This window comes from Phoenix dactylifera, chromosome 5, assembly GCF_051530095.1.
Source record: "Phoenix dactylifera cultivar Ajwa chromosome 5, Ajwa_hap1_PhDact_Kaust_v1.1, whole genome shotgun sequence".
Taxonomy (NCBI): domain Eukaryota; kingdom Viridiplantae; phylum Streptophyta; class Magnoliopsida; order Arecales; family Arecaceae; genus Phoenix; species Phoenix dactylifera.
The window spans coordinates 35129517-35148568 of record NC_143194.1 but is presented as its reverse complement, the minus strand read 5'-3'; the positions used below and the strand labels follow the sequence as shown (position 1 = coordinate 35148568).

Here is a 19052-nt window from a genome sequence, read left to right as displayed (position 1 = left end):
TCGAACTAAATTATTACGACACACTATTCTAGTTTCTAACATGTATGTCCCAGCCACTTCTACAACTAAGGCTCTTAAGCTCCACTAGAAACACAATTGTACACCATTCCTATATACCCCTCAAATATTATTCGCAATAACTTCTGTTTTTTATACTATATACTCGTGAGGAGTTGATGGAACAAGCATACAAACACTCACTGAAGTACTATAGGCTCTTGCAAACAAACCCATCCATCTGCTTTCAGGTTTCGTGCTTCTTGTATGTGCTCAGATTGGCATGCGTATTGTTGTACCGTTTAAGCAAGTATGAGCCACAAGTTACAGGAGGGAACCTGATTTAAAAAAAAAATCATTAACCAAACCAATGATACAGGCATAAAATAAATTTATATAACTCTATCAACTGCTTTCCTGTTTCTAATATCAAAAAACAAATATTAAAAAACATCCGCAATTCATCAGAGAACACCTCTTATATTCAACAAAAATTGACCTAGTGTGGGTTTGTTTTACTGGTCAAAAGATAATGTGTAACATCAAAATCAGGATCTTATCATTCAGCAACTACAATTCTTCAATGTTATAGTTGGTATGGTGAAACTTACTTGGGAGGGTTTGCTTCAGAATGGCAGGACGGCAGGCACTCCACCAGACATTCATGACTTGGCTCCACAAAATAGGCAACCTGCTCCAACAAGGATACAGTCGTGCATCCTCAATCTTGTTAAATCAAATTCAGTAGTGATGCCATGAAACTGGTGTGAACCAAATTCCATGAGCATGGGTGACAGCCAATCTAATTTCTTGGTGCTAATTTGATAGCTAAGCATGACTCTACATGTTATATGGTACTTCAATGCATGATCAATTGCATGGTGCTCATATGTTAAAATGTATTCACGTACTGGAAGGCATCAGGCAATCAGCTGACATTCTAATGAAGTTCCTCTTTGTTTTGACAGGACATAAGTAGTAACCAACGAAATAGTTCTTGTAGAGATTCAAGAGAGATCTGTGATCACAACAGGATAAATAGCAAGCCATGGTCCCGTTTGGCTTTGTTGCTGTTTCTGTTTTTCTGTTTCTATACAAATTAGTGAGATATTTTATGGAGATTGATGTTGAAGATAGCATTGCACAGAACTTTGAAAGCAATAAATCTTTGCTTCTACAAAATCTAAAGATTTTACAAACCTTTGAAAAAATTAAAAAGTTTCATTGCACATGTTGTGCAATATAGTCCATTTTTCTTGTTTGGTTTCTGAAAAAAAAACAGAAAACAAGGGCAACACCAAATAGGCCCTAAGATTTCCACAAAATACAGCTCCAGTCTGGACAATGATGAAAAATAGCAAGCAAAAATCTCCTCAAAACATCATTAGCTCAATTTAAAATGTAATTGGAGCCTTTCATGAAAGTTCCCACTACATAATACATTGCTCCATAAATAGGCAAAAACCATATCCAAAATCTAAAATGAATTACAGGATTGACTCGCCGTATTGGTACCGGACTCTACCGGTGCCACACTAGCACTATATCGGTACAGTGCGATATGGGATCTTTTTGGCGTTCTCAGTGTCAATACGCAACCCATACCGGATACTAGTACCGAAACAGTACGTTACAGTATGTCTTGTACTGCTGGTAGTATGGCGAACCATGGTCATAATGGATAATTTTAGGTGAATAATGCTATCTATTTTGACATTACTTTATATTGTAGGATTTGGCAAATTTATGGCTTGATTGTAATGCATCATACTATTAATCATGCATTCCATATGTATACATGGGCCAAATAAATATCGAAGAGAGGCAACTGTGCAGAGAGTGAGATTTGATAATCTAATTGACTGGAGTGATGCGGCACTGAGGATGAAAGATTGAAATATTAAAATTAAGATCAATTTTACAGAATTTGGTAAAGTGAGACAATGGGCCTTACAGAATAGCGATCTTGTCCGTTCAGCACGACTCTATGCATCGTGGACCTGGCACGACAACAAAAGATTCCCATCACTTTTTTATTTCTTTTTTTTGCTTTTTTTTGGGTGGGGAGCTATTTTTGACCACAAATTAGGCAAAATCGACGGAGATTTGCAAAATCAGTATGTACTAGAAATATATGAATTTCAATGCATGCATGCATAAAGACATGCACTGATTTCAGTTCATGCATGCACTAATACATGAATGCAGGCGGCCCTTTCACAGATGGCTTATTTGTAATGAACACTAAAGCTTGATATTAAAATTTTAAAGATAAAACTATGAGCATTATTTTGTTGAACAGATAAAAAATTCCAGAGAATGCATACCAAACTAGTAGCCATCAGCCATCGCATCCATTTCGCAACGGACAACTAGTATTGTTAATTCCTTGTAAAATTGCTGTATATAGCTTTTTGATTCATACATCATATCGGAGGCTCAAAGCTTAAACAATTCAATCATTATAAGGAAAACGCACTGAAGCAGGGATGTTTTGGAAGCTCCTACTGTGCAAAGGCATTTAGCCATTCTGGAACAATTTTATCATTTTTACTTTATTTGTTTAAAGCTTTTATCTGCTTCATTAATATTCGGTAAGACTTTTCTATCTTTTCAAGGTCATGTTTAAATGTGGTAGGTAGAATACAAAAAATTGACACTTTTATTGGCAGATAACTTCCTACTTAGGGAACTTCTGATTAAGTAGAAAACCTTGAGCGCAGAAACTTTCACTTAAAGGATACAGGTAAAAGACAGTAATCAGCTATTGGCAAAAATTTGTCTAAGGATACAAACTAGATGATCTTCAAAAGTATAGGGCATGGTCACCAATGCTCGTATCTTAGTCAAAAGATTAATAAAAAAGATTTTGTACATAAGTGAAGTATTTTGGAGATTTAAGTGAAATCAAAATTTGAAAATGCTAATTCAAATTGACTAAATTATACACAGCTCTATGCAGTAGATAAACCTAATATAAACTATACAAAATAAGCATCATGCTAAAAGAAAAAAAAAACATTTGTGTAATTAATAACACAGTATAGCAGGTTAACAAGTTTCATGTCTGAAAAATTCAGTGCACTAAGGCATTTGTAGATTGTTGTTTCCCTTTTTTTTAAAAAAAGAAAAAGAAGCTCTGACTGATGTAAAATACCTTTTCTGGATTGAGGAAATTCAACAGGAAAACATTAGCTTTGACTCCACGATGGAACCAATGGAGATAGGTGTTAAGCTCACAACGATCTAGACAAAAAAAGCTCAAACCCTTGAAATGATGCATAATGCGACAAGATTGAACTCTCCTGCATGGAAGTTGCACCCACAGAAGTCCGCACCGTTATGTTCCTAGAGACCATGAAATTGCTAAATTAAAATGTCAGAGGGGTCCCCCTAATGTACTAGTGGTCTCTAGCATCACTTCACTTGGATATCATGCTGATTCAACTTCCCTTAATATGCCCCCAAAATCACGATTTATGAAGACACCAAATCGATGAGAATGGAATGTCTGATGTCGTCTTCTTACATTCGAATCCTTCTATGTGAAACTTGCTTATGGTTCTCTCCTTCACAATTAAATCAAAGAGCTATTTTAACTTAATTAAAACAAAGACCTATGTCAATTTTTCCAGTACACATTGACTTTCTGATGCACCAAACAATTACAATAAATATGCTTTGCTTCGCTCAAGGCCATAACATTTGAATTTTCTTCGAGGCGCAGCACAGCTTCCACCTTGGACCTGCAGATTAGGGGGACTACCATTGGTATTTGGTAAAGCGCAAGGAAACATATACTGCATGTGACTGTAGTTGTGGCTCTCCATTTCTTTTCAAAGAGAGTTTTGAATTATTATGAACTTATCTGTGAAATATGTGAGATGTCAAATAATTCACAGAGAATTAGTCATCAAGCACCAGTTTATTTTCAACATCATCAAGGCCTCTTTCCATCACAATGTCATTGGTTATCGAACATAACTCTTAAGTTGTGAAGGACTGAGTGGATAAACTGGAAAAAGATTATCATCATATACTAGTTCAAACAACTGAAGGCATTAAGCACATAAGCATACCTAACATCCAAGTGTTTCATTGTGTTCATGCAAGTGTAAGAAATGCCGGAGAATAACTTTAACTTGCAAATGTTAGGACAAGACCAGTAGATTGGCAATAACTGATAATAGCCAAGTCCCTAATATGAAAATAAAACTCTTGTTTCGGTTACCTAAAAAAAAAGGCAACATAGTGCACGAGGCTCCCACCATTACAAGGTCGAGGGAGGGTCAGATATACTCACAGCCTTAATCCTGTGTGCGGAGAGGCTATTTCCATGTTTCAAACCTATGGCCTTCAGGTTACAATGGAGCAACTCTACCGTTGCGCCAAGGCTCACACTCTTGTTTCAGTTACCTGCTGTCTCAAATATTCTGCAGGGCCTCATTGGTCATTGCTGATTGAATTGGGAAACAAACAACGAAAATTGCACTGTTGTGGAGTGCCAATATTTACATACATGCACCAACCAATCAACAAACCTTATGTTTCATCTAAATGAGGCTGGTTCTAGATCAAAGCCTAAACCACCAATGTTTGTAAACATATTATGATATGTCCTCAACCTCGCATCAACTCCAAAGCAGAGTTTGCAGTTTTGAACAAGAGAGGGGCCTGCAATGAAACCTTGAAGGCCAATTGGCCGGCAGAGTGACCCACAAGTAGAAGAACCTGCTACATGGTTCGCATGTAAAATCCACATACAAATAATACACTCCATGCATAAACCAATGCATAATAATGAAAGAATGCAAGAAGTGGCATAATTAGTATGCATGCAATGCAATCTATGTCAACATACTTTGTGCAGCAATGTAACAAGTATATGCTTCCATCTAGAAGGTTTCACTCCAATAATTAGCGGATAAACAATCACATGTGAAAATAATCTTTGCGATCCATGAAAAATTTCAAACCAGAATAAGTTTACCGCTGAAAAGCATGGTACGCTGTATCAGCCCAAACCGAGTGGTATGGAGCGTACCGTACCATACCGGTTCGGTATCGGCATCCTATACAGATGGCGTACCAGCACTTGGTACACCAAAAAAAGTTCGTATCGTATCGTACCGACACTATGTTAGTGTGGCATCAGTATAGGGTCCGGTACCGAGATGGCGAACCTTGTTGAAAAGCTTATAGTCGAGTAGCACTCAAAACCTTTCTTTGAATAAGCAAAACATAATTAGCTCAAAACAAATTTACTGTGTTGGATATCCAATGTTAAGAACAACAATACAGCTTACTGCATTGAAACTTTAATTCTGTGAAGATCCTGAAAGAAAAATATCTTGATATATTCTTGTAAAACAAATGAAACTTGAGGATTCCACTGTCACAATTACCAATATATCATTACCAGAGTGTCAATGGAATAAGAAGGCAATTTAATGTCTTGATATCACTTGCTGCTAAGGAAGAGGAATACCTGAAAATGCAATTACTCCAACGCTCAAGCATGTCACCAAGATTGACTATTAATGCTCTGGAAAGGAAAGCCAATAAAAAAGACTCAGGCACTGTCAAAATAGAGAACAGCCCTTCTAGATTCAAAATCACGAGGATAAATAATACTTTAAATACCTTTAAAATTTAATATTTGTAAGAAAATAAAAAATTGATCAGTTCAATTATCTCAAGCATAAATAAGATATTCGAGCTACAGTAAACCATTTTCAGTTGTCCCCTGTCAAAGTTCAGAACTTCCAGCATTTGATCAAATGCTGAGATTTAAACCCTATCATACAAGACTGGATTCCATTTATTCTTGTTCAGGTAATTTTGCTGATGATCTTTGTCCACTTTTGTTATCAAATGCATGAAGTATATTATTTGAACACTAAAAATTGGACGGAAAGCTTAAAGAAAAACATTTTCCATTAAATGTCAGACATTTCTTTCCTGGAAGTATGCATAACCATCAGTTTTCACAAACTCCTGAATTACAAAGCTATTGTAGAGCAATTACTTCATAAATACTTTCTACAGCTGCAAAGCTTAATTCTCTAATAGTAACCATCATCTACTGTCAATGAGAGCCGGGTCATTCTGGAAGTTGCAGGCTAAAAAATATCCATGTCCTTGTTGCTTTACAAGAAACATATATGGAGCCACAACCTTTTGTTGCTGAGGCAGCATGCAAAATATGTAGACCAGAGGTTGCACCCTGGGTCATGAACCACTATCTGATCGTGGTTTTTCATGGCCCACAGCTCAAAGGTAAGTCATGCTTGTACCAAACAAAGGTAAGTCATGTGTACCATGCAATATTTCTTACAGACGGTGTAGACACTGTAGAGGTTTCAAAAGTATGGATTCAATCTATGCTGATGACATTATTTTTACTTCCTAAAGGCAGTGCTAAGGGATGGGAAATTTGAAAAGTGACGTCCAGAAAAATACATAAACAAAGAACTTGGATCTGTTGAACCACTTCCATGGAATTGAGGTAGCAAGATAAAACAAAAGGGTTAGTTTGCCAAAAAGAAAATTTGTCATCCAACATTAAAGAGAAGAAAATATGCAAGATATAGCTGCAGGGACACTCATATTGATCAAATACTAAACTTTTCTGAATCAAGGGAACTTGCTCGATCCAAAAATTTCTGAAGACTAACAAGCTATTAGATATCACCAACCCAGATGATACCTTGGTTGTGAAAATGAATAGCCTTTTTAAGCAATCTCCAGTCACGAGCCCAGGTCCTCAGGATGCAGGACTTGGTGGTCTATGTTAATGTAAACCCCACTTCTTGTTGAGGAGTTCTAATTAAAAGCACAAAGGATGGTGAAACATACAGAATTCATCCTTACTGACCAGGTTTTAAGTTTAAATAGGAGCTCAACTGCTAATGTATTACACCTTGTACTTTTTTTAAAAAAATTATTTGGAAAAGAAAGAAACAACGGGTCATTTCATGATATGCGAAGATGCTAAGCATGGCTGAGATCATGCTTCAGTGGATAGGGTTGAAAGTGTTTTTTGCAGAAATGTGCTTTACCAGCGCATGAGTGAGTATGTTTTGCAATAACCAGCAGTTCTCATAACCACCAATCCTAGGTTCCACGACTGAAACTAAGCATATATAGCTGGATTACAACTTTATCATGGAGGCAGAATTTCACCAAATAGCAGATCTAGAGATTCTAGTGCACAATACAGTAGTCATGGGTCCAAATTTGTTGTAACATCATGTGTTTTGAAGATGTAATGTATATGGGCTGGGAATAAAAGCCCAACACCACATTATCCATGCAGACAAGAAGAAGTAGCCAGTTAATAAGAAGGGGATTATATCCTTTGTTTCCAATTAGCAACCACCTGAGTTAAATAACTGGGCCACATCTTGCTATAACTAGTGGCCTCTTCTCCCTTTTATTTTCCTATGCTCTTCTTCCTAGCTCCTCTCTCTCTTCTTTCAATTTATCTTTATATTCTTTTCTAGCACTCCCTTGACTGAAGAAGCCTCTCAGGTTATCATGCCATTCTTTAAGACCAATAAATTCAACATATAAATGAACTAGTGAGTCAATTTCCACTAAGAATTAGAACCACAATTCTAATTAGAATTATCCATACAAAAGAACTGAAGAGCATTGCACAAATAGGCTGTCAGCCTCAAAACAACTGTACTAGACCAATGCTAATATAGCTGGCTGATTCTTATTGCTAGGTGGGGCGCTACCAAAAAAATATAACGTGGGACACTAAGTATGTAACATAAAATCCCTAGATTTAATTATCAAACGAAGATCAACAATAATTCATTCATGTTTTCAGATGTATGAATCAAACTAACAAGCACAGCAAACATGTATAACATGGGCAAAATCATGGATTAGAGTTAGAGAAGGGTAATGGAGCTAACAGATTGCTATAAAACTAACCCTCTTAATGGTGCTACAAATTCCCATATTTGAGGTTGAGCATCTTTGTCCTTGCATACCTGGAAAAAGTCGAAAAAAATGCACGTTTACTCTAATGAGTAAAATGTAAGAGCCAGCAAGGAATTCTACTGGAAATGAGATGTAAATTTCAACTTCTTACTTCCAGGCCTACTACATCATCTGTTGCCAGGAGTGTAAGCAGGCCATAGTCAGAATGTGCTCCAGCTCCATATATTCCCTTTGCCGGATTTGAAATATTACCTGATGATTAGTAAGGGAATCCATGACTGTAAGCATAATCCCAAAAAAGTTATTGACATATTACTGAAAAGCATGGTTTGTAACTTGTCTTGCACCTTCATAATATATAAGCCTCAAAACTGCAATGGGCTCTCCGAGCATTTCTCGCTTATCAAAGAAATCAGCATCTAGATCAAGCGCAAGAGCTATGATCTTAGCCACTGCTTTGGTCACCCTCCTGAAAGCTTGAAAGAACAGGTGAAGATAAGATGAGAAATAATACAAATGCATATTTTTTCTCAAGCCACCCAACCAACACCAAAATTCAGATAAGTTACATAATAAACATTCAGAATTTCTACAACTTTGCTAAGAAGATTTATGCTAAACTACAAAGCATTTGCATGAAGAAATATGCATAGCCTTTACATCCCATAATGTTGAGCATAAGGAACAGCAAGATACTGGAGCCTGAAAATATCGAGCTGGGAATAATTTCTTTGTAGCAAACTGATTAGGATCGGGAGTTGTGAAAAAAGATCTTGAAAAGTGTGATAAATGGAAGGATAGCCACCTTGAAAAGTGTTTGTTGTCAGTAGACATCAGTTTTGAACAATTTCAATCATACTTTGATTTGGAATACAAAGAGTGGGAGGGACTGGTAAACTATGTCCAAACAAAAGGTGGCAAAGCCACATAATCTACTCTGTGGTTTTTTAAATATCATAATATAACTCTAACATGAAGAAATGGTTTACTTTTAGCGGCTGCTCCAAAAAAATTCCATGGTTCAAAATTGAATATCCTATATAAGAGCTAGAGAATAGCAAACAAAAAATGCGGTAGAATATACTCAGCAAAAGAGTTATCATAGTAAACCAAACTCAGAGTAATGACTAGTATTGTACCTAGTAAAATGGGCCATATCCTGAACTTGCAGTAGTAATCAGACATCAAAGTATAAAACTCTCAAATCATGCTCAAATTGCGGAGCAGACTAACAATCACGAGGCAAGTGTCTTCAAACTGACTCAAGAAGACTATAATTAAGGGAAATGAATTGATATCCTCCAGGCTGTCTAGAGGTTCACAATATGCATCTGAAAAGGATGCGTCTGTAAGACTGTTGAATAAATGAACAAGAACCAATTTGAGACCATTCAGAAGTTTAAATGAGGACGAGATGAACATGAAACCAAACATCCTAAAGGCCATGTTGGGAGTAGCATTACTAGAAAAGAGCCATAAAGGTGGTCCATAAGTGATGTTTGATGAGAATGGAGTAAACCATAACATACTGCACCAATAATCAATCCACAGAGATGAGACAAGGTAGACAAGAGAGATACCATAATGAGGGTGCAAGGATGACAGTTACAGCGATAAAATGGGTATCAGAAAGGACCAAGAAAACACAAATAAGATGTGAAGATTTAGAAGGACCAAAAAATGCACATCCAAATGCCAATAAGTGAGAGAAAAAAAACGAACTGAGATCACACAAAAACAAAAAACTATAACACACTAAATATCTTGAAAGACAACAAGAATTTACTAATCCAAAATGAGGAAGTTTAGAGAACTTCCAATATATTCAAGTCAGGCTGATAAAAAAAATATGTAATGTATAAACAAAGACAAGTTCATGCCAAAGCCCTATAGAAGAATGTGGGAGTTGGTGGAAAAAATCAAACTGTGTTTTTGTTTGTGTTTTTTCCCTTCTTTGCTTTGGGGGGTGATGGCATGTTCACATAGTGGCAGATTTTGGCCAGGATCCATGATTTGAAGTTTCACCCAAAATACCAAAATGGAAACTCAAAAGTTTCGGTTTGTGAATTGGGAGAGAGAGGAGTAATAAAATACATTTGAGTGCGTGTTTGTTTTTACCCTAACTTTTTTCTTTCCCTTGGGGGGGGTTCTCTAGTGGCAGATTTTGGCTGGGATCCATGATTGAAGTTTCGACCAAAACTCTTTCTATATTGCCTTGGCACTGATACAAAACTGGGACCACGTTTCTTAGTTTCGGCCGCTAGTTTCACAGTTTTGACCAAAACAAACTTAGAAGACCAAATTCAACTAAGGTTCGCCATACCGGTACCGGATCCTGTACGGGTGCCACACTAGTATAGTGTCGGTACAGTACAGTATGGAGTTTTTTTTGGCGTACTAAGGATCAGTATGCCACCGGTACCGTCTGGTACGGTACGGTACGACATACCATGAATTCAACATACAAAGCCAAAACTAACATATAAACTCATTCATATCAGGTTTCATAGTTTCGGCTGACACTAACTTGTAAGTAGGGCAGGTGGATGGAAGGATGAAGGACAGACACACATGCCCGCATACACACATGTATGCATGCGTGCATGCTAATTGCTTGTCATTTCTTCATTTCTTTCAATTTGGAAAGCATTTTCCTATACTAGACTTAGATTTGAGGGTTTCAAGAAGATTTAGGAGCATTCATTATTCTAAAGAGCTTGATAGGAAAATATTGCTTTTGAGATATGTTATGTAATTTTTAAAATTCATATCTCAATGGGTGTTTAGATGGTCTTAAGTAAGATTACCATTAATAGCAAAGTGATATACCATCCTGTTAATTTTTGATATTATTTAAAAAATTAATTGCCTGAATGCAAAACTAGAGCACTGATCCATTCAGATGTCAAAAACAAGACAATATACTCTAAAACGATGTTCAATATATTTCTTGTCTTAGTTTACTTGTGTTTCTTATTTTTGATTTTTCTAATTTAGATTGATATTTATTATTATATCATTTTCAATAGAAACTTCCACAAGTGCACCACCAAAACCATGAAAACTACCAAAACTAAAACTCATTAGGCGCAGCTAGAATTGAGTTTCTTAAACCTTGGTTGGATCCAAGAAAATCTGGACTTTGAAAAACAACCAGCAGCTTAAATAGAGGTCCAAAGTTGACATATACTGTATCCTAACTCCAAATTGCAGCCAAATGACAGACAACAAGCCAGAAACTGTGTGTAAGGACAAAGAAGAAGGGCGTGAAACAGCTACTTTTCGAAGAGGGGTTTGAAAGAGCTACTATTGATAATATCCAATGGTTAATTAACAAATCAAGAACTCTTGTGAGAAGGTAATATGAAAATCTGGAAAAGTCCTGGTTTTATATCAACTTTCTGTAGCCAATAAATGATCAGGTTGTCATATGTTGATAACCGTCCACCAAGATTCTTGCAATAGTATTGGTGCAACACTAACACAAAAAGGTAGAGTTTCTCTTACACACCGATCTCCCATGATAGGCGATCCATATCTTTTGTGGCGAACTCAGTAGACAATTGTAAAGTTATGGTAACATTAAACTTGAAGAGCAAGTCTTGGATCAACTGCAAAATAATAAACCACTATTGGCACGCAACAGCACAATATATACAACTGCGCTAGGATACAACTCTCTACATGTAACATATCAATGCAAATCATGACAGTATAATCCGCATATATGCAAGACATACCAATATGTGAATTATGTTCTCAAATAATAGCATTCTATTAAACAAATTGCACATGGAAACAAAAAGGAAAGCAATATGCAATAGATCAACATCTATATGTGACAAGATACTATGATGATTAAAAGAAAAATAATTTGAGGGGGAAAAAAGTTCCATGTAAAGACTATACTATAGTCTATCTTAATTCAAGAGGACGTAGATATTATTATATGAACCTTAAGCTCTAAGGTACCTTTTACATGACAATCATGCTAATTTTTTGAAGAGAAAGAAATCAACTCCTTGAAAGCTCTTCAACTAAGAAGCATGTTAAATTTTTAATTGTGTGTAAAGAAAAAAAATAAACTTACAGTGCTTCCCTCTGATACTGCTCCATTGTCTCCCTCCATCCAGGTAACAGATCTTAAAGGACAGAAGGTGAAATTTATTTCTTTTTTTTTTAAAAAAAAGAATCAATGCAATTTAGTAATGCCATAGCAACAATCTACAATAAAACTAGTCTAACATACTTAAGAAAACAAACCGCCGGTAGAGGTGAAAGATACTTATCTGATATAAATCCATAAATACTCCACAAATGCTAAAGTTATGTAGGACTCGGAAAGCAAATAGACAATGTTCATGAACCTATATGTCTAAGTCATTCACCACAGAAAATCAGGGTAATGCATGTTGCTTGTGAAGATCAACCAATTAATTGAACTGTTTATGACTCCCTCATCGCATCCTAATGTATTTTCCAACATGACGCAAACAGGAAGCTAAACCATTACTATTGGTGAACAAGTTGAAGCAAAACAACAGTCAGGATCAAATTCCAAAGTTAGAATGTGGCTGACATATGCTCTTACGTAAGAAAAGTGCCAGCAAATGCCTCACTAGAAGTTCTAAGTTTAACCATAGAGTTAATTACCCTATGACATTCTTGAAAATCCAACACCCATAGTTCGCTTTATAGACATGCAATAAGGCCGAAGAGTGAAAGAAAATTGAAGTTAATATGACTAGAAGATACAAATAGCTTTGATAATTTACCAGCAGAAGGCCACAAATTTGGTCCATAAAATGGTTTTTCTGCTTGTGGATCATCTTCAGGTACTTCAACACCAATATAGTACCCTTCCTTATGGTCTCCTGAACACCAAGACATAGTAAGCTGCTATTCAGTGCATCATGATACATTAATCCAAAAACATAGTAGTAACTGAAGAAGGAAAAATGATTTAGAGAAGGAATTCAAATTTCAGCTGTGAAAATCAATAATGCTTACCGACACCTATATCCACATCATTTTGGTTGCGTAGAGGCCCAACCATGCATTTTTATAACCATATTAATAAAGGAGATATTATCGTTGTATAAACATGTACAGCATTCTGTGTGCAATTAAAAAAATTCTTTAAGATGTTCTCTCATATTTTACAAATTTATATGCACACAAAACCACAACATTAATATCTGAACTTATTGATTGATGATGGAAATATGCAAGAGCATTAAAAAGTTTATGAAATGAAGAGGTGCATATGTTTAATTTCAGTTGTTCCATTATTACTACTTAATCAGACTATAGATGCTTGCTCTTTGGAACCTACTAAACAACTAAAGTCAATTAAGAGCTAATGAAAATTAAAGCACAACCTCATGGTTTTATTTATTTATTCACCCAGAAATATGGAAGTTCTGAACTTGCCAGACTTTCTCCTAAAAGATACAAGCAATGCTTCAGAAAGGAAAACTTTCAAGAAGCCAACCTTTGACTTGATTATCTGGATCCAGAGTCTCATCAAGAATGGGTGTATAACCTCGATGTTTCTCATTACGAAGAAGCTTCATTTTCTCATCTATGGGTAGATCAAAAAATTTCTTACTTTGGGCAAATACTTCATCCATAAACTCCAGGCTAATTCCATGGTCGATCACATAAAAAAATCCACTATCTACGCATGCCTGAAGTGCCAAATCATAAGAAAGAAAGCAGTTAAGGACCAGCAAACTGTAACCCAACCACCATTTATTTAAAGGAAGGAAAAGAAAGAAATAAAATAATGACAGTAAATGGACTACAGAACTTGGTTCAAAGGACAGTTGGTGATCACTTGATGTACAAAATCTTTTTCCAATTCAAGTAACAACAAATCAGATTTGAGGCCTACTTGCATGAGACTTCTCTGCTAGTTTATTTCTATGTTTAACCCAGTAAATGTTGTTCTACAAAAGTTAAATCACATATGAAAAAGGTGTTTTCTACTTACATCAGACTTTGGTTTTGAGGACTAGCTTTGATGGCATTATGTCCATCTCTACATTTTCAGTTTTATCAATATGTATACTGATTTTTTATTTTAACCTAGGTAACCTTGTCAAATGCATCAGTCTATGCAAGGATCAATTTCACAAGATATGCATATGAAAAAAGGCTGATAGGGTCCATTATCAGCCATATCTTTTAATGCAAACCGATGCTAGCCAAAAATCCGATAGAAGTATAAACAGAAGCAAAACAAGATAAACTTATTGCTGTAGCCTGGTAACAAAATTCATTGAAGTATAAACATATTCTGTGATTATTGTTAATCTGCTCATCAAAAGCTTCTTTTTTTCAACTCTTTACTGACTACAAAAATATCATGCTTTTGTCAAATTTTGACAGCTTTTTGCGTGATTCGTGCGTTCTGGAAGATGTTTCAGTAAATATCTTGAGATGTTCTCCAAAATCTGTCCATTCATTTGGGATGCTTCCAGATATTTTAGCTTTTATAATTAATCCTTTTAACAAATGTTTCCAGAATTATTTTTAAATTTTTCTTTTTGATTCCTGCCCATGCACCGAAATGCTTCCAGATGTTTATAATTGGTGTTTCTTGGCAAATGTTATTTCAACTCTCTCTGAATTCTGCCTATTCCTTGAGGCACTTCTAAATATCTATCTCTCTATTCTTATGATTTTTTGCTTTTCTAATATCTTACAATTTTTGCTTAATCTCTCTCAGTCTATTCCAGATAAGAAATGGTTAACCTATGACTGTCTTTAAAAAGGAGGGAAGGGGCTTCTTGGCTCTGAAGTTGAAATTTTTCTACCTCTACACATTATAACAATTAAACAAATTCCTTCTACTTTGTGAGCTTCAAGTATAGGAAAAAAAAGATAGCAAGTCATTGAATTCTAGTTGTTTTAAGCAAGATATGCCATCTCGGTACTATGCCCCATACAGATGCCACCCTAACACTGGGTCTGTATGGTATGGTACGAGGCCGGTTCGGCGTACCGAGTATTATATACCCCCTATATTGTATACTGGAACCGAACTGGTATAGTACGACCCATACCGTCCAGTTCGGTACAGTGCAAAGTACCTTGGTTTTAAGCCTTATCGGCTTCATACATCCCACTTTTGAATTAATTCTTTATGATGGCAACAACAATGATAAGAAAATAAATCATATCCAAAAAGAGGACCAATCTAACAACAACAACCAAAAAAAAAAAAAAGATGCAGCAGACTTGCAAAATATAGATGGGAATAAAGAATATGAAAGACTTGCAGCAGTAGATAATGAAGCCCTTACTAAGAATCAACAAGAAATAAAGATTCAGTAAATCAACTTCCACCAATGGTTGGGGTGAATTTTGTTGGTTATGGAGCAGTACAATCAGAAGCAAGTCGGCATAGAACAACAAAAAGAGGTGATGCACAGATCTTGAAATTAAAGTGAATCCAACACTGACTATGTTTCTTTGTCATCGATTCCAAAGATTCAATATTAGCTAGCATTTCTAGTCTGGATCAAGAAAATCATCATAAGTGATGGGGAAAGTTTATAGAAATTATCCCCAACAATCATAAATTTCTTGCACTGCACAGAAATAAAGCAGATAAAGAGGTGTATTATTTTGACAGGGAAAAAGAAACATCTTCATCAAGAAAAAGGAAAAACAGGAAAAAATGATCTGATAACTAATAGACATTTAAGAAAAATAATAGCAAAAGATTGAATTTTTGTGGACCCTGGTCTTCAAGGAAAAGATAAAGAAGAAATATAATAAAAAAATCTTCTCTCGAGCAACAATATAGAAAAGAATCTAAAGTACCAGGAAGGCATAACATATAGAGACCTTAGAACTAAATTGCAAATTACATGAAATTAAAACAAATAAAAGAGAGAACAAAATTCTTGATTTGCTAGCTATAATGGGAAAAAGGAAAGAAAAGAGAAAAAGAAGCAAAGAAGGGATAGAGGAGAACCTGTTTGAGTAGGGAAACCGATTTCAGCAGTACAATCAGAAGCAAATCACTATAGAACAACAAAATGAGGCTATGCTTGCATTTTAAAATTAAATCGATTCTAACATCGGCTGTGTTTCTTTATAGTTGACTGAACACGGATTCTTAACTGTCGGTTTCTATGTTGGAGCAAGCAAATCTTTATAAGCTTTTCAGAAAAAAAAAACAATTTTCTTAAGAAATTATGCCCAACTTCCGTAAATTTCCTCTGATAATTGAGCCGGAAAAAAAAATAAAGAACCGCTATCAAGAAACGAAGCTCTTGAAACAAATACAGAAAATTATCAACAAGTAATAGATACTCAAGAAAGAAAACGGCAGAAGATAGATGTTGCATCAACTTTGTCTGTCAAGAAAATGATAATGAAAACCTTAAAAAATGAATCTTTTATTAACAACAAAGATAAAAAGGAATCTGAAGTACCACTGGAAGAAGGCGTAGTTTCTTTAATCTCCAATTTTTGTAAGCATCTTGAAATATCGGGCAGGGAAAAAATAAAGAATCACTATGAAGAAACGAAGAACTGGGGAAAAATAATCGATGATGAAGGAAAAATAGCGGCAAAAGATTGATTTTTTACCTACCTTACCCCTCGAGAAAAATATAAAGAAAAAGGAAAATAAAAATCTTTTTCTTGATCAAATTTTTTAAAAAAATCAAGAGGAGCACTTGGAAGAAGGGCGTGGTACATAAAATTGATTCACGAACCACAGGGAATCGAAACAAATAAAAAGGAAAGAAAATCTCGACTTCGCTATCTCTCATTGAAAAAGAGAGAGAGAGAGAGAGACAAAAAAAAGAAACGATCGAAAGAAGACCTGTTTGAGAAGAGAAACGGATTTCTCGATGTCCGGATCGGCGAGACTGATGTGGTTTAGGGTTGCCGTCTTCGAAGCCAAGGGAGCGACCGCCTCCGATTCCGAACTCCCCATCTCTCACTCACTCCCTCTCCGACCGAAAATTTTTGGAGACACCTCGAGGTTGCCGTGTGACGTGGGAGGTTGGCAAACTTATACGACCCTCAAGATTGTTTTACAGCCAAATCACTGTTAATAACATTGTAATTAGTAATTAAAACTAATGGTCTGGAAGGATTAGTTGATGGACCGTTGCGGGCGCGGGCTCTGATTCGGGTTTCGGTTCGGATTCGGGTTCGGATTCGAATTCGGATTGTATCGTTACCGCTAAGGAATGATTGATCGATCCGCACAACTCTCAAAGCATATCGATCTTGAAGCGAGGTGGATTTGCGTGAAGGGAAATGAAACGGGGGATATTGCATTCTTGTTTTCTTTTCCATCCAATTTCTTTCTTTTTAAATGAAATTAGAAGATTGTTCAGTTCTAATTTAGACTGTATCTTTATTCTCATCGTATCTTTTCTTCCATAATAAACTTTGATAAGTGAAAGTTTGAGTGCGTATTTACAAAATCTTCTTCGATATTTAATAAAACCCTATCTGTATAATTTTTTTGCTTTTTTTTCTCACGTGGGATGCACGTGCATTTGCCTGCTTTAGAATTTCAGCCTCGTCATTGAATAGGGAGCACAACTAAAAGGAAGTGTTTATGCGACATATAACCTAACATAGAAAAATGCAGCTTGGCTTATCATATGGTAGAGATAAATTCCTGATAATAATTGCAAGCATTGTCACACAATTTATTGCTTAGATTCTACGATTAGTCACCGCTTAGGTGTAACACCCTTGATAGGAGAAAAAATGAATCGTCCAGCCCACAACTAAAAGGCCGCCCAGTTTCGGCCCAGTAAACATCAACAACAATCGGCTAAATCTTCACTTCGGCCCAGAGCCAGCTCGTCCTTGGGACTCCGCCAAAAACTCCACCAACTTCAGATATTCGCCAACTCCTCCGACCAAGCTCGGGGTATCTCCAGATAATCATCGACCCGCCCCGACCAAGCTCGGGGCACCAACCCCAGCAATACCTTCCGACCCTCGAGCTCGAGGCGCTCCACCGAGCATATCTTGAAATCCGGGAAGCTGAGCTATTCCCAGCACCCGCCAAGCCGACCTCATCAAGCGCGTGACGCGACTACTTAACGAGCTCGGCCTCGCAACAACCGCACCCATGTGCGGGCCTACGCCCACCTACGTAGCTGTACTTCACCATACTACCGTGTCATATCTCCGTAATCGATCAACAACAGTCAGACGACATCTTGACTACTCTGGCCATACCCTGCCATGATTGTCAACACCCTACCGTTCTCAAGAACGGGCTGTACCGTACGTCATCAGCTAGCCTGAGCTGCGCGCTATCCAGCTCAGAGCCACGCCCCCTCATGATGAGGGCTGACAGTACCTCCGCCACCTGGGCCACTTCACCGAGGCTATAAATAGCTCGATCAGGTAATTCCTAAGGAACTTTTGGCTGGACCAACTTTACCCCACTCTAACTTAGGCCCCTTTGGGGGAGCTTTTGGAGGGCCAAAAAGCACTTTCTGGCCCTCCAAAAGTACTTTTAGATAAAAAATGGTGTTTGGTAAAATTTTCGAAAAGCTGTTTCAGCTTTTGCGGGAAGCTGAAAACAGCTTTTGAGGAGAAGCTCCAATTTGGAGCTTTCCAAAAACGCTATTTTCAGCTTTGTCGGAAAGCTATTTTTTGGACCAAAATACCCTCATTTAAATCACACTTTTTCCTCCAAAACCCTCATCTCGTCTCTTCCTCTCTCACCCATCCTCTCCCTCTTCCCCTCTATTTTTTTCTTCCTCTCAACGCCGCCACCTCTGTTCCTTCTTCCTCTTCCTTTTTTTCTTTTTTTTTGTTTTGGGAGCTCGTGGGTGCCCACGGTGGCAACCACCATGCCGGCCACCACCCATGGCCGGCGACCCCTCTATATTTCAATAAAATAAAATAATAAATAAAAAAAATAAAAAAATAATGAGTGAGTGGCAAATAATCTGATCTAAATAAATAAATAAATAAATAAATAAATAAAAGTAATTATTAGTAATTATTTAACCAATTTTATCACCTAGCTAGAAAATTTGTTAGAGAGATAAATGGTCATTAGAAGGATGAAAAATTAATTTACACTAATAATTATA

At 36.5% G+C, this 19052-nt stretch overlaps 1 protein-coding gene across 7 annotated transcripts; it reads right to left on the bottom strand.

Moving 5' to 3' along the window:
• Nucleotides 1-127: 127 nt before the first annotated feature.
• Nucleotides 128-16997, bottom strand: LOC103708345 (2-oxoglutarate (2OG) and Fe(II)-dependent oxygenase superfamily protein). 7 transcript variants are annotated; one of them, XR_015987453.1, is made up of 12 exons: nucleotides 16799-16994; nucleotides 13448-13643; nucleotides 12729-12827; nucleotides 12044-12095; nucleotides 8301-8422; nucleotides 8105-8205; nucleotides 7945-8003; nucleotides 5486-5542; nucleotides 2325-3743; nucleotides 1952-1997; nucleotides 609-688; nucleotides 128-335 (listed from the first exon to the last, which is right to left on the bottom strand). XR_015987453.1 is itself a non-coding variant. In XM_008793234.6 (11 exons), the coding sequence occupies exons 1-11, from the start codon at nucleotides 16910-16912 to the stop codon at nucleotides 245-247; spliced, it is 1017 nt and encodes a 338-aa protein (XP_008791456.3). In that variant the 5' UTR covers nucleotides 16913-16991; the 3' UTR covers nucleotides 128-244. The 7 variants fall into 7 exon arrangements, 5 of the variants coding, with proteins under 5 accessions (XP_008791456.3, XP_026661406.3, XP_026661399.3 ...); XR_015987454.2 differs by lacking the exon at nucleotides 12044-12095 and having other exon boundaries at nucleotides 8301-8429; nucleotides 16799-16997; XM_008793234.6 differs by lacking the exon at nucleotides 2325-3743 and having other exon boundaries at nucleotides 16799-16991.
• Nucleotides 16998-19052: the final 2055 nt, after the last annotated feature.

Excerpts from the sequence above, each read along its gene's own strand:
- LOC103708345 (XM_008793234.6), bottom strand. The coding sequence starts at position 16,912 with ATGGGGAGTTCGGAATCGGAGGCGGTCGCTCCCTTGGCTTCGAAGACG. Across the intron at positions 8,004-8,104 it reads ATGATGTAGTAGGCCTGGAA|GTATGCAAGGACAAAGATGC; the intron begins GTAAGAAGTTGA and ends GACTTTTTCCAG. Across the intron at positions 5,543-7,944 it reads TTTGTAGCACCATTAAGAGG|AGCATTAATAGTCAATCTTG; the intron begins GTTAGTTTTATA and ends TTTCCTTTCCAG.